General features: G+C 39.7%; 2 protein-coding genes across 7 annotated transcripts in view; one reads left to right on the forward strand and one right to left on the reverse strand.

The window, feature by feature from the left end:
- Positions 1-12,992, forward strand: part of RUFY3 (RUN and FYVE domain containing 3) — a 68,122-nt gene that overhangs the window by 30,005 nt on the left and 25,125 nt on the right. For all 6 annotated transcript variants that reach the window (XM_033106711.1, XM_033106714.1, XM_033106712.1 and 3 more), the window contains 3 exons: positions 10,724-10,897; positions 11,705-11,822; positions 12,651-12,752. In XM_033106711.1, the coding sequence (XP_032962602.1) occupies positions 10,724-10,897; positions 11,705-11,822; positions 12,651-12,752 (394 nt within the window). The remainder of the gene's footprint in view (positions 1-10,723; positions 10,898-11,704; positions 11,823-12,650; positions 12,753-12,992) is intronic.
- LOC117022591 (centriole, cilia and spindle-associated protein-like) lies at positions 2,940-3,641 on the reverse strand. Its single transcript, XM_033106719.1, has one exon. The coding sequence runs from the start codon at positions 3,639-3,641 to the stop codon at positions 2,940-2,942; it is 702 nt and encodes a 233-aa protein (XP_032962610.1).

Here is a 12,992-nt window from a genome sequence, read left to right on the forward strand (position 1 = left end):
TATCATTTTATAGATGAGGAAAGTGAGGCCTACAGAGTGAGAAACTTTCCCAATAGAATACTACTTAGCTATAAAATGGAACAAACTTCTGATGCACACAACAACCTAAAAGAATCTCTAAAGAATTATGCTGAGTGAAAAAAAGCCAATTAAAAAGTTGCATACTGTATGATTCCATTTATATAACATTCTTGAAATGACAAAAACTATAGAAATGAAGGCTAAATTAGCAGTTGCCAAGGGTTAGGAGAGGGTAGGGAGCAGGAGGGAAGTAGATTTGGCTACAAAAGGGTGATATGAGCTATCCTTGTGTTGATAGAAACATTCTGTCCTGACTGTAATTCAACGTCTGTATCCTGGTTTTGATAATGTTTTCTAGTATTGCAAGGTGTTACCTTTGGGGGAAATAGGTTATGGGTACACAGTATCTCTGTATTATTTCTTATAGCTGCATGTAAAACTGTAATGAGAGAGAGAGAGAGAGAGAGAGAGAGAGAGAGAGAAGGAGAGAGAGAAATATTCCGAGTCACACAGCTTGGGAAGGGTTTTAGTTGAGTTTAAACTCCAGCAGGCTTGCTACAGAGCTTATGCTTTTTCAAACAATTTTGATTCAGGATCCACTGTAAAAACATATTTTCATCAAAACTCAGCACACACATCATTTATATTTGTATATCTAGAACAAAAGTGTCAGGAAACAATACATGACCTTACTTTGTGGAACATACTAAATCAATTTTATACTGCACTAAGGGGTATGACCTTTATTTAGTTCAGGACACTCCAGTATCCTGGACTGCCTCTCTGCTTTGTATCCATTTCAAAGACATAAGCTACTAAGATATTAGCAAAAGAATGCTTCCTGAAATGACTCTTTTGAGTTCTGTTTCCAGCCTATAATTGTTGGCACCCTTTAAAGGCTGGGTCAGTAACCCTGCATCCCCCTATTTCCCTTTAAACCATCTCCTCTGGTGAAAGCATCTTTTCTAATACGTACTGTTACTATTCTTATACTAGTGATTATCCAACACCAAACTAATTTTATTTACAACTATGCGATGAAAATTATGCTGACAATGTTTCCATGTAAATATCCTTTACTGTATCCAAAACCAAGCTGATTTTACTCCTTAGCTCCATAATAGTTTACTCAGTATTTTCATTTCTATTTCCAGTCTCCTAGGGCAAAAACCCTGGGTTATTTTTTTTTTCATGGCAAATTGTTTTAATTAAGAGCTTAAATCCAAAATTTTAAAGAGTCTTGTGTAGCAATTATTTTATTCTATATTTTAAGTATCACTGGATTCTCAACCAGTTTCAAACTTTTCAACATGAAAGTTACTTGCAATGCTTAAGGACTTTAATAATAACAGCAAGAGTCATCAGTCACTACCACAGTTGTTTTAGACAGCAAATAGAACTTGTTAAATATACACCTCAGTGAGGAGGAGAGCTCTTTTTGAAAAACAGCTCACCTCAAAATGATGCAAAATACTTAAAATGGCTTTTTTAAAAAGTTACGATTCTTCAATATGAGTTTTGAAAGCTTAATACAGTTGTAAGAGGACACTATGTGGAATAAAACATTTGTGTTATAAAAAGTGACCATTATACTTCAAAAACCCAGAGTAAAAATGCCAAGGCATGCTCGACCCGCCACCAAACACGGCATTTTCATTCCCACATCTGAGGTGCTAAGTCGGCCAAGCACCCCTCTTCTCTCCTGTGAAGAATTCAGCACTCCTGCTTCTTGTCGACTCCTGTCTCCACTGGATGGAACCAGTGTTTCTCAGAACACATTGTCCTGTCCCCAAAGCAAATGTACCAAAGAAAAGGAGCATGTCATTTACATACTGACATGTGTACACATTACCTTCTAAGTGAGATCTACCAGCTGGGAGTCTAGGACTAAGGTATTTCATCCAAATGTCTAACTGCATCACCAAGGCTTTGTTACCCGTGAGTCCTGTAGAGGAAAAGTGAACGCGGCATCTCTAATGGGCATTCTAAGTTTTGCCCCTCATCCCCCATGAGCAAGAGAATCTCAGTTTTATTAAGTGAAATTTCAGATAAGTTCTAAATGTCACTGCCAGCTTACTAGAAAAGGCAAAAGTCCACAGTGGATGTGAGCCTGCAGCAAGAGACTGATTCCTTATTATGGGTTATAAAACTCACAAGAAAAAAGTGAGTCTGACTCCAAAGAAGTTTCAGGACCCCTGCAGACACACTGGGTCGGGCACTCCTATAGGAGCATCTGAACTATTAAACTGTTAAATAGTAACAGTTTACTAGCTAATAAGTTAAAGAGAAAAGATGACCCTCACCCAGCCCAGCTGATTCTCAAATGTGAAGTATACATGAAGTCGTGCTGAACTGAAATACAAATAAGTTGAATTTTTCGGAAACTACCCAAGCTCTGCTTTCACGGTACATGGACTCAGTGTCAATACAGAAACTCACTGGGACTTGAGATTCTTTCACAAAACTCTACGGAAGGAAATGAGTCCGTGCCTCAAGTTGTGGAACGATCTGACCAGCTAAGGTATCTGAAAAGTTATGGGTCAAATAGGATCTGCCTGAACTTATGAAAACAATACTGAGCGTGAAGCATCTATAGCCATTTAAAGGCATTTGGTGTTGATATCTTAAAGGATTAATTAAGGTGCTTTAAAACAAAACCCTTGTAAGAATATCAAAGATTTAGGGAATTATCTTCATAAATAACCAAGTGTCTATGGCTTCAACTGTCAGTCACCTTACTGCTGAGGAAGGTGAACAGGATTCATTCAAATAGAACAATCTTTTGCAAATTCCGTAAGAAAAACCTTGCATAGTCAGTTGGTTTCTTAGACCTGTGTCCAAGTTTCTTTGCATTTTTGTTTGTTTGCTCTTGCGTTTACGCTTCTTAAAGGAGCCTGTCCACGCAACTACTTCTTCCTCTAAGCCCGAGCCGAGTAGCGTCTCCTGTACTCCGACACCCACGGGCTCTCCGAGGACGAAGGCTTGGTCCTTCTGCCTTTTCTCACCTCTACCGAGTGAGTCCGCTGCCGCTGAGCAGCCACTGTCCTCTTTTCCGTCTGTCTCCTGGTCTTGGCTCGTAGTGCTGACTCATGAATCGCACACGCTGGGGCTGACGCACGGACGTTGTGAGTCCTTTGGCTTCCAGTGTCTGTGTGCTTTTCTCCCCCGCCATACAGGGCAAAGGGATGCTTCTCTTTTGTTTGACTTGAAGGTCTTGGAGGATTTCTGACCGCTTTCCCAGCTCCTCTCGCAAACAAGGCACCTTGCTGCCATCGGGGTGCGCAGCTGGGCAATAGGTCGGTCTCATTTGTTCTAACCTGTTGTTCAGGTGGTTCTTTTATGTCTTTCACTGGCATTGCTGGCAGAGCCGTGGCCCCCGCGTTGCCGGCCTCCGCGTCCCCGGCCGGCTCCTCCGGGGCCCCGCGCGCCCGCCGTGCCGGCCCCACCGGCGCTCCGGCCGCGCCGCGGTCGTCCCAGAGCCAGGCCGCGTGCGCCTGCTCCAGCAGCCGGCGGCCCCGGCGGTAGAGCAGCAGCTCGCGGTAGCACGGCGCGTACTCGTCCCAGCGCGGCTCCCGGTAGCGCTTCATGTACTCGCTCTTCATCCCGCTGCCCGGGGACATGGTGCCGCCCGCCCGCACCACTGTCCGCCGCTCCGCACCACCGCCGCCGACGGGACCCGCGCGCCCCACGACACAGAGGCCCGCCCCGCCCCTCGGGCCGCCCGGCCCGCTGCCACGTTTTCCTGGGTTGTTCTCGACTCCTCTGTTTCCTTAAGGTACAATTTTTCAAGGCAGGACATTTTGACCCTCGTTCCCCAAATTTCCATAATCCTCTCAAACTAATCATACCCATACAAAGTTTTCATCATACTATGAATTCCCTGCTCAAAACCTAGTTCCCCTTGCCTATTTCATGAATACACAGTCTAGTTTTAGAGACCTCTGTCATCTGCCTCTAACCCCCCCTGTGTTTTCCAGTTCTCCCTAGGAAGAACTCCCCATTCCATTCCTATGTCCTTCACCGCACTGTACACACCCATTTCCGTCTTTTGGAATACTTTCTTCCATGTTTTCTGTAATTTCACATTTGGAGTCTGCCTCAACTTCTTCAGTATGCTGAAATTTATTATGCTTTTGCAAGCTAAAACATTAGCCTGTTACTGTTTCTTGGATACTGGCAAAAGACACAGGACTCCTAGGTCACAGACAGAGGACTTTATTACTCATGACTCTGCAGGCAGCCTGAGCATCCACACGTTTGTTGTAATTCCTCTTCTCCGGAGTCCCATCAGGGAGGCATTGTATGGCTCAGCAAGATTCTCCTCAAACTATCTGGTGGGTAGTTTGTACTACATCTGAGAAACACTGAGTTTGGGGAATCCATGCTTTTATAGGAAGCAGTAGGAAAGTCTCATCTCTCATGATTATCAGCTGCATAAACAGCCTTGAGAAATGGCCTGGGTAAAATAGTAAGGATCTTGCAGTGTTGATGCAATCCAGTGAACACATATAATAGTGCAGGAGGTCCAAGGACTGTTGTCTCTCTCAACATTTTACAGGTAAGATATATAAAGAAATTAAAAATTTCCCCAGTATCACTCAGGGAATGTGAGAGAGACAGAAAGATCTAACTATTCTAGATCAGAGTTCTAGGTCACAGTGTTGCCCCCTCACATTTAAATTATTCCATAGAGTAAATTGAGCAAACCAAGGAACTCTTGCATTTGTACTTACCATCTAAATGTCTTATGTTGCATCAAAACAAAGAAGTTCTAAATGTTCCCAGACATCTTACAGGTATTCTTCTGTGGTGTGGAATTCTTCAGGTGAAGATACCTGAAGAAGTTTGGGAAACTTTCCAAAACTAAAATTGATATTATGATATGGGAGCCCAATGAAGAGGAAATCAGTGTGATTTCATAGGGAACTCTTGGACAAACTTGGATTATAAATGGACATCTTTTAAAGAGTATAGAAGTGGATTCCTAAAAGAAAAACACTGTTTTTTCCTCTACTACTCACAATACTTCTGACACTAAATGTGTGGCTGTTTTCCCTCACCAACCAATTCTTCAACACCTATTCAATTCTGACACTGTCTAGCTGGGTTAATGCACACTCCGCAGGGTAAGGGCTCAATCCTACAGTTCATCCCTCACTTCAGATGCCCTTTGCAAGTCCAGGTTTTCACCTGTGCTTCTGACCCACCAGGTATATAAATCAGAGGTTTCTATGACCCCCTCCTCAGGTTTGATAATTTGCTAGTATAGGTAGGTCACAGAACTCAGGAAGAGAGTTTACTTACTAGATTATCGGTGTATTACAAAAGAGTACAACTCAGTTACAGCCAGATGGCAAAGTATGTGGGAAGGGGCACTATGCCCTCAGGGAGCGTCACCCTCCCAGCACCTCCATGTGTTCACCAACCCAGAAGCTCTCTGAACTCTTTTTTTTTTTATTTTTATTGGGGAATATTGGGGAACAGTGTGCTTTTCCAGGACCAATCAGCTCCAAGTCAAGTCATTGTTTTCAATCTAGTTGTGGAGGGCGCAGCTCAGCCCCCATGTCTAGTCGTTTTTCACTTGTTTTTCACTCTACCCTGTTTCCCCGAAAATTGTTTCTTTAGTCCACTGCCCCTGCTATCTTACCCACCAAGGTGATTTGCACCACCATTCATCTAGAAATGCAGAAGTTATTCTCCATTCTTTCTCCTTCCCTCACATCCACGTGGTGGTGAAGTCCTGAAATCCTGACATTCTAACCCTGGGTCCTCCCTCAAAGCTAACTGCCTCGTCTCCACAGAGCACCTGATACTCTGGTTCCATCCCTTATTATTTCTCTCCTCAATTATTGTGGTACACCATTGCTTGCTCCTAGGCTTTGATCTTGCACCCTTCCAATCCATCTTCCATAAGGCTATTAGAATACTTCTCTAAAATTCAAGTCTGTGATATCACACCTCACATTAAGTCTTGACTGATGTTAAGGCAAAATCCTTAAACTAGGTCCTTAGCAATCTCTCCCTTATCTGTTTCCCTTATCTCATCTCCCACCTTTACTCACATGTATCATAAACTTCTGGCATTTTTTGTTTTTATTTTCTTAGTATGCCGTGTTATTTCATACTTCTGTGCCTTTTACTCTAGCTCTGACTTCCATCCTACTCCCTGCACAGCTCTACTCCTATTCCTTCTTTGCCTGACTAATTTTTTTTTTGTCCTTTAAAATTAAACTCAAAAGTCTCATCCTCTGTTACCGAAATATAGTGATTTCTGTATACTCGTATTAATTTTGTACTCTGCTACCTCTATGAATTATTATATTTTTATATAGATTTCAGTTTATTTTATCTGACTTTCTAGGTGTAAAATCAGCCTGTGTGAGAACAGTAATAGTTGATCTACTCTTTACAGTTTATATATCTCCAATTTCTTTATCTTCTCTAATTGTATTGGTCTGCCACCCTCAGTACAATGTTAAGTAATAGCCATGTTAATGGATATTTCTTAATTTCCTTAAAACGCTACTAGTGAATAACATGTTTTATAAGTTAAAAAAAAAAAAACCTTATCCTCTTGAGAGCTCTTATATACACATACCTGCCCCTTAAATTTAAAGGAAATAATTGGGGGCAAGGTCGGGTAGCTTTCTTCTATGCATATTCCCGTAAGTAGTCTCCTGTTTATACTTTTGTTAGCGTTCTTGTTGCTATATATTTTCAGGGCTTCTCAAACTTTTCCAAAGAAGTACATCAATGGCAGAGGAGATTTTATTGAACGAACAACCTGCCTGATATCCTACATTAGTATCATGTCTACTGTCTTAGCCTTAAAAACATATATTGAATTTACATTCAATTCCATAGGATTGATATTAAATTTGATTTAATACAAAAACATTTCAATTTATTTGTCCTGGAATAAAACTGATCTTTGTCAAAGATGATAAATATCCTGAAATTCCGAGTGTTCTCTGAAAGCTGACCTGTTTTGTTTTCCAGACTTCTATATAACCCAAGTTTGATAAATTGTAAGCACTTTAATGTTAGGGACTAGGTCTTTTGTGTCTGGATTCCCAACATTAAATACAGTATTTAACACCTAGTAGATGTTTAGTATTAATTGAAAAAAAAAAAAAAAAAAACAAGAACGAATGAACAAAAGTTCAGTGTGGGAATAATAGTTAATATTAGCATTGTGACAAATTTTAATTGTAATGATTTTTCTCATAGATGAAATATGACTAACAACATTGTTAAACCCCTGCAGTTTTAAAAATCATTTTCTGGCCTATACTATATAACAAAATTTTATTTAGCTTTTATAGTTAAAAGTATAAAATACACAGAAAAGATCACATAAGTTTTAAGCTCAATGAATTTTCACACACTAAACAATTTTACGTAACTAATAACCTCATCCAAACACAGAGCTTTACCAGTCCCTCAGGTCCCTCTGTGCTCTCATGTGGTCATTGCAGCCCTTTTTAACAGCATGTATTAGTTCCACAAAGTCATTTTATAATTGAATACAGGTTGAATACAAATTGATTGAATACAGAATTTCTTATTCTGTGACAAATTAAGTTAATGATTTTAGTATTCATAACTAGTAGCCAGTATTACAAAATAGAAAAAAGATATAATTAATTGTTTAGTACTAATCATTTGCAATACTAGTTATTTTCAGTAGTTTGATTTAGTACTAACCAGAAAATGTAAGTAAAATTATTTGTGATGCTCTTGTATATCATTCAACACAAAAATGTTGATAATATGCATTAAATAATCATTTTTAACTTATGCTTAATTAAGCAGTTGATAATGAACAGTAAATTCTTTTGAGCTTTTTTGTCTAATTGTCAAATTACCCTGATTTTTGTTTGATTTTTAAAAATTCGTTTATACAGGATGTGGAGTACAGCATAGGGAATAGAGTCAGTGGAATTTTAACAGCTATATACCATGTCTGAGGGGTAGTAGATTGGGGGAGAGGGGTTATCACTTTGTGAGGGGTATAAATGTCTGACTATTACATTGTCTTGTACACCAGAAACTAATTTTTTTAAAAATCGTTTAGAGTAGTAGTTCTCAATGGGGAGGGAGGCTGATTTTGTCTTCCAGGGGACATTTGGTGAGATCTGGAAACATTTTTCGTTGTCATTATTGGAGGGCGCTCCTGACATCTAGTGGGTAAAGGCCTGGGTTCCTGCTAAACCTAAGTCACAAAACAGCTCCCCACAAAAAATGATATGGCCTGAAATGTCAGTAGTGCCAAGGTTCAGAGGAATAGTTTCTAAAAAATGTGTTTGATACAGGTTAGTTCAAATAGGTTATAGCACAATACTAATGGAGTCCAAGGTATTAGGAATTCAATTTCCCTAGGCACCAATTCCATCTTTCTATAGTTGATGCACCCCAGACCCCAACCAGAAGTCTTGAGTGTTTCTACTACTGATTATAAGAAGAACAAGATGAGAGGCGATATAGAAGAGCTGATAAAAATCCATTACCACTTTTGGAAAAATGTCTTAAAGTGTGGTGGTATTTCGTACATACTCCAAATCCAGCTCTCCCGACACTACTGGTTCTCACTAGGTTGGAATCAGGTTACATGGTTTGACTAGCAGCATTGTTGAATTTTGTTATTATTGTAGCTCCCTGAATTAATCAGGCTTGAGGCAGAGGGAATGGTTCCTTAGGGCAGCCAGTTATCCAACTTCAACCACATTTTCTTGCCATCTGTTGGGAGGCATTAAATGGAGAATCCAATAGCTGTCCACAAATATTCATGCATACCCACACACCACTGCCCTGCTCCTTTCTCCCAGTGATTATGGGAGGTCAGAAACTACCATAAATGCTAGTAACAAAGTTGGAAATGGGTATCTGATGAAGTTGTTCTTCACAGCGGTTTTCAGGGGTAGTTTTTGGGTTTTGGTGGTTTTTCGTTTAGTTGTGTTTTTTTGTAGTTCTCTGTCCCCTGTGAGCTTATTCTAGTCTTAACAGGTTGACCTACCTGAAGAAAGAGAGCCACATTTGAGGCATGGGTCTAAAACATTGGCTGGTATGCAAGAAAAAATTAATGGTGATATAGACCAATATTGACTTTCAGAGTAAAGTATTCTCTGAAAATATTACCTCAGTGAATACTACATAAACAAAGATTTGTATACTGGAAACTGTAAATTTACAAGTCCTTAAACTTAATGGAGAAGATTAGCTTAGAATTTGAGTATTTAATTCTCATTTAAATGCGAAAGCAGATATAAATGAAAACATTGTATGAAGAAAATCACTTGGGCAATTTGAATAAAATAATACCTGGTTTGTGTTACGGCTTGTTTGTATTACGGAACGTAGTTTTATTAGTACTTTTCAGTCTTCCTAAGAGGAGGTGAAATATTTCATAGGTCTCCAGGCCTTTTTCAGTTTTTATAGAAATTTGACCTATTTGATGTTTGGGAAGATGTTCATATAGTGGAAAGACATTAACTTTCATGTCAGATCTGGGTCCAAATTCTGCCACTTATGAACTGTTTGGCCTTGGGCCACTTACTGTTATGGGCCTGTTTTACTGCCCAAAAAGAAGGGACAATACTTAAATGATAGAGTCACAAGAATTAAACAAGATAATCGTGTAAAAGAATGGTCAGCAGGAGGGAAGGATAAACATTATTTGGAATCGTTGATTCATCTGTAAGTGGATTATAGTGCTCAGGACCACAGGGTTTGGAGTTGGAGATACAGGACCTAGATTCTGGCTCTGTCATCTATCACTGGCTAGGCCCAGGGGCCAGCTACTTTACCCTCTCAGTCTCATTTTCCTTCCTTGCAAATTGACAGTACGTATTGGTAACTGTCTCATAATCTGTTGTAAGATTGAGATTATAATTGTAAGAAGCAGCCCACAATACCTGACACAGGTACTACCAGTAAATGAAGGCAGTGGGTGTCTAGATTGTTCTGAATTCTGCCAGATAAAATATGGTACTTAGTCCCTTTCCTCAAATAGTTTCTCTGTCTGGTTGATGACAGCCACACAGTCTATGCTAAGCCTTAAAAAAGTGGGGAGTTGAAAAAAAAATTGGAGACTTGATTAAGTTCTAATACTGCATTATACTAGTAATGTTAATTATTTTTCATTCATAGTGCTTAGTTTAAATAATAATGTTAATTACTATTAATGCTAATACTAATAATGCAAATAGTATATTTGGAACAAAGTTTAAGTACTTTATCCTGTTTTTCAACATTGGATTTATTTTTTAGAGCACTTCACAAACTGTGTAAGAGGATGAGGGGGACAGGGCCAGGGTGGGAGCAGACTGGTGTGGAGGTTGTACAATAGCGAGCTATTATGGGCGTCCAGGTTAGAGCGGTGGCACAGGCGGTGGTAAAAATATTAAAAGACTGTACTCAAAGCTTAAAATTTAATAAAATACATAATTTTTCCTGTTTCATCAACGATATTCCTAAGAGAAACTGACATCTTTTTTTCCTGACAACAAGTACATGGCGGAGAAGATTACAAGTACTGGTGTAGTTTGGTGCCACTGCCTTGATTCTTGCCAACACACCAGCAGTCTTACCCACCGTTGCTTTTGCACCATCGATACAAATGTCAACACAGCGAAATTATATTGAGTTTTAAAATGCACTATTTCCAGTAACCAGGCATCATCCTCTTCCCCTTTGGCTGCAGATCCTAACTATCTCATGGCTAACGAACGCATGAACCTGATGAACATGGCCAAGCTGAGTATCAAGGGCTTAATTGAATCCGCTCTGAACCTGGGGAGAACTCTGGACTCTGACTACGCACCTCTCCAGCAGTTCTTCGTGGTGATGGAGCACTGCCTGAAACATGGCTTGAAAGGTAGGCCATTGCCTCACTGCAAATGTGTGTTCAGCTGTTTCCTAACAATATATGCTCAAGAAGAGAAACATTCTTGGCAAAGCCAAAGAATAAGAGGCTAGAATGAATATTAGTCCATCGGAATGTAATCTGTATGGGTGCAGGTTGTGGTTGACTTAAAGGACTTATAGGGCTTAAACACAGATCATTAAGTGCTAGAGCTGGACGGGCCATTACAAGTATCTAGTCCAATATGGCAGTTCTGTTTGACAGGTTGGAAATAAGCCTGGAATGGGGCGTGACTTGCCCATGATCACACAGTGAGTTGGGGCAGAGTTAGTGCTAGAACTCAGATCTCCTGACTCCTGCTTCCGTGCTCTTCCCACTTAACCATAACTTTTGAGAGCCGGACCTGGTCTTGTTCTCCTTTGCTTCTTTTCCTTGTCCCTCTTCTAGTATTTGATATCCAGTTTCTGGATTACATATTCTCTTCCATTGGACTGTTTCCTTCACTAATACTACACAGCTTTAAGTACTATATTGTTAGAATGTTTTGTTATCTTACTGGGCTAGTCCATAGATTCTTCATGAAGGAGGAAGGACTGAGTCTTGAGAAGTAGGGGATTTTTAATTTTCATAAAATGTTATGTATTGTGAAAGCGTGAATAGTTTTAGAAATGTCTACTAATCTTGGATTAGTTCCCTGAAAAGAGCATTGAATAGATGGGGGTGGGTTTTTTTATTTGTTTGTTTTTTCTAGGGGCGGGGTGGGGGGGTATGTTCATGTTGTACAGATATGAAAATACTGCTTTGTGTTTATCTCCTTAGCTAAGAAAACTTTTCTTGGACAAAATAAATCCTTCTGGGGGCCTCTAGAACTGGTGGAAAAACTTGTTCCAGAAGCTGCAGAGATAACAGCAAGTGTTAAAGATCTTCCAGGACTTAAGTAAGTTTAAAGTTGAATTCTGTTTGTCAGGAAAAACATTCTTATTAACTACCTCCCTGAAGAAAGGAGACTAAGACAATGATGACCGTAATAATTGATTTCATAGCAATGCAAAACGCATACTGTTACGGATAAGCACTGTTCTGAGAGGACTGGTGATGCACACATAGTATTAAGAGAAATATGCTCATGAAGTATAGTTATTAATCTCAGAGAGGTTGTCTTTATGTTGAAATTTCAAGCATTTCCTTATTTTTTTTAAATCACTTATGGAAATCAGTAAATTTCAAGAAGTTAGATCAAGGGAAATGGCATGCTGGACTTGATTTAAGAAAAAGAATGAGTTCGATGGAGTTTGAGAACCAAGAACAGTTGTCAAGTGAACCTCAGGAACTGACACCCACACCTGCCTTAGAACTTGAAAAAGAGTAGTAATCACCTTCCCAAATTAGATTGGTTTAATTTTAATCAGATAAAGGTCCCACTGGCCTATGTCCACATTGTCATTATTTGGGTACTTACATGATCCACACTAAATTGATGAGGATTTACTGATACTAATTGGTGGAACATTTTCAGTTGAGCCTCCCAGAAGTCTTGCATTCATATTGTAGTCTCATTTCATAATTAATTTTTGGCCAGAGCATTTGTCCCAAACACATCCTCCGAGTCCCTCTGACCCACACAAAATTCCTCACATGGGTGTGTGGTTGGAGAGGTTAGGAGGAGCACCTCAGTGTGCAGATTCTGCTGGGGGATCATCAGCAAGAGGAAGCGCATCTGTCCCTCTGCTACTATTAGTTGTTTGGTTTCTTGTGTTTTTTGTAGGACACCAGTTGGCAGAGGAAGAGCCTGGCTTCGATTGGCATTAATGCAAAAGAAACTTTCCGAATATATGAAAGCTTTGATCAATAAGAAGGAACTTCTCAGGTACGAACATCTTCTTGTTGAACTTTGTTCTTTACTTGCTCTGTTCTACATCATATGAGGTCAAATCATATAAATTAACCATTTTTGTAGATCAGAAACAGTTTATTCATAATAATGTCACATAGTGCAACTGAAACCTTCTCCCACAACTCACACACACACACACACACTCAAGAACAGGTGTTTTTATATTACATGTGTCTAGTCTATCACTGTGGCACATATCTATCTAGTCCTTTA

This window comes from Rhinolophus ferrumequinum, chromosome 5 (assembly GCF_004115265.2).
Source record: "Rhinolophus ferrumequinum isolate MPI-CBG mRhiFer1 chromosome 5, mRhiFer1_v1.p, whole genome shotgun sequence".
NCBI lineage: Eukaryota > Metazoa > Chordata > Mammalia > Chiroptera > Rhinolophidae > Rhinolophus > Rhinolophus ferrumequinum.

What these genes read in the sequence shown, in the direction of transcription:
- LOC117022591 (XM_033106719.1), bottom strand. Translation starts at nt 3,641, where the DNA reads ATGTCCCCGGGCAGCGGGATGAAGAGCGAGTACATGAAGCGCTACCGG.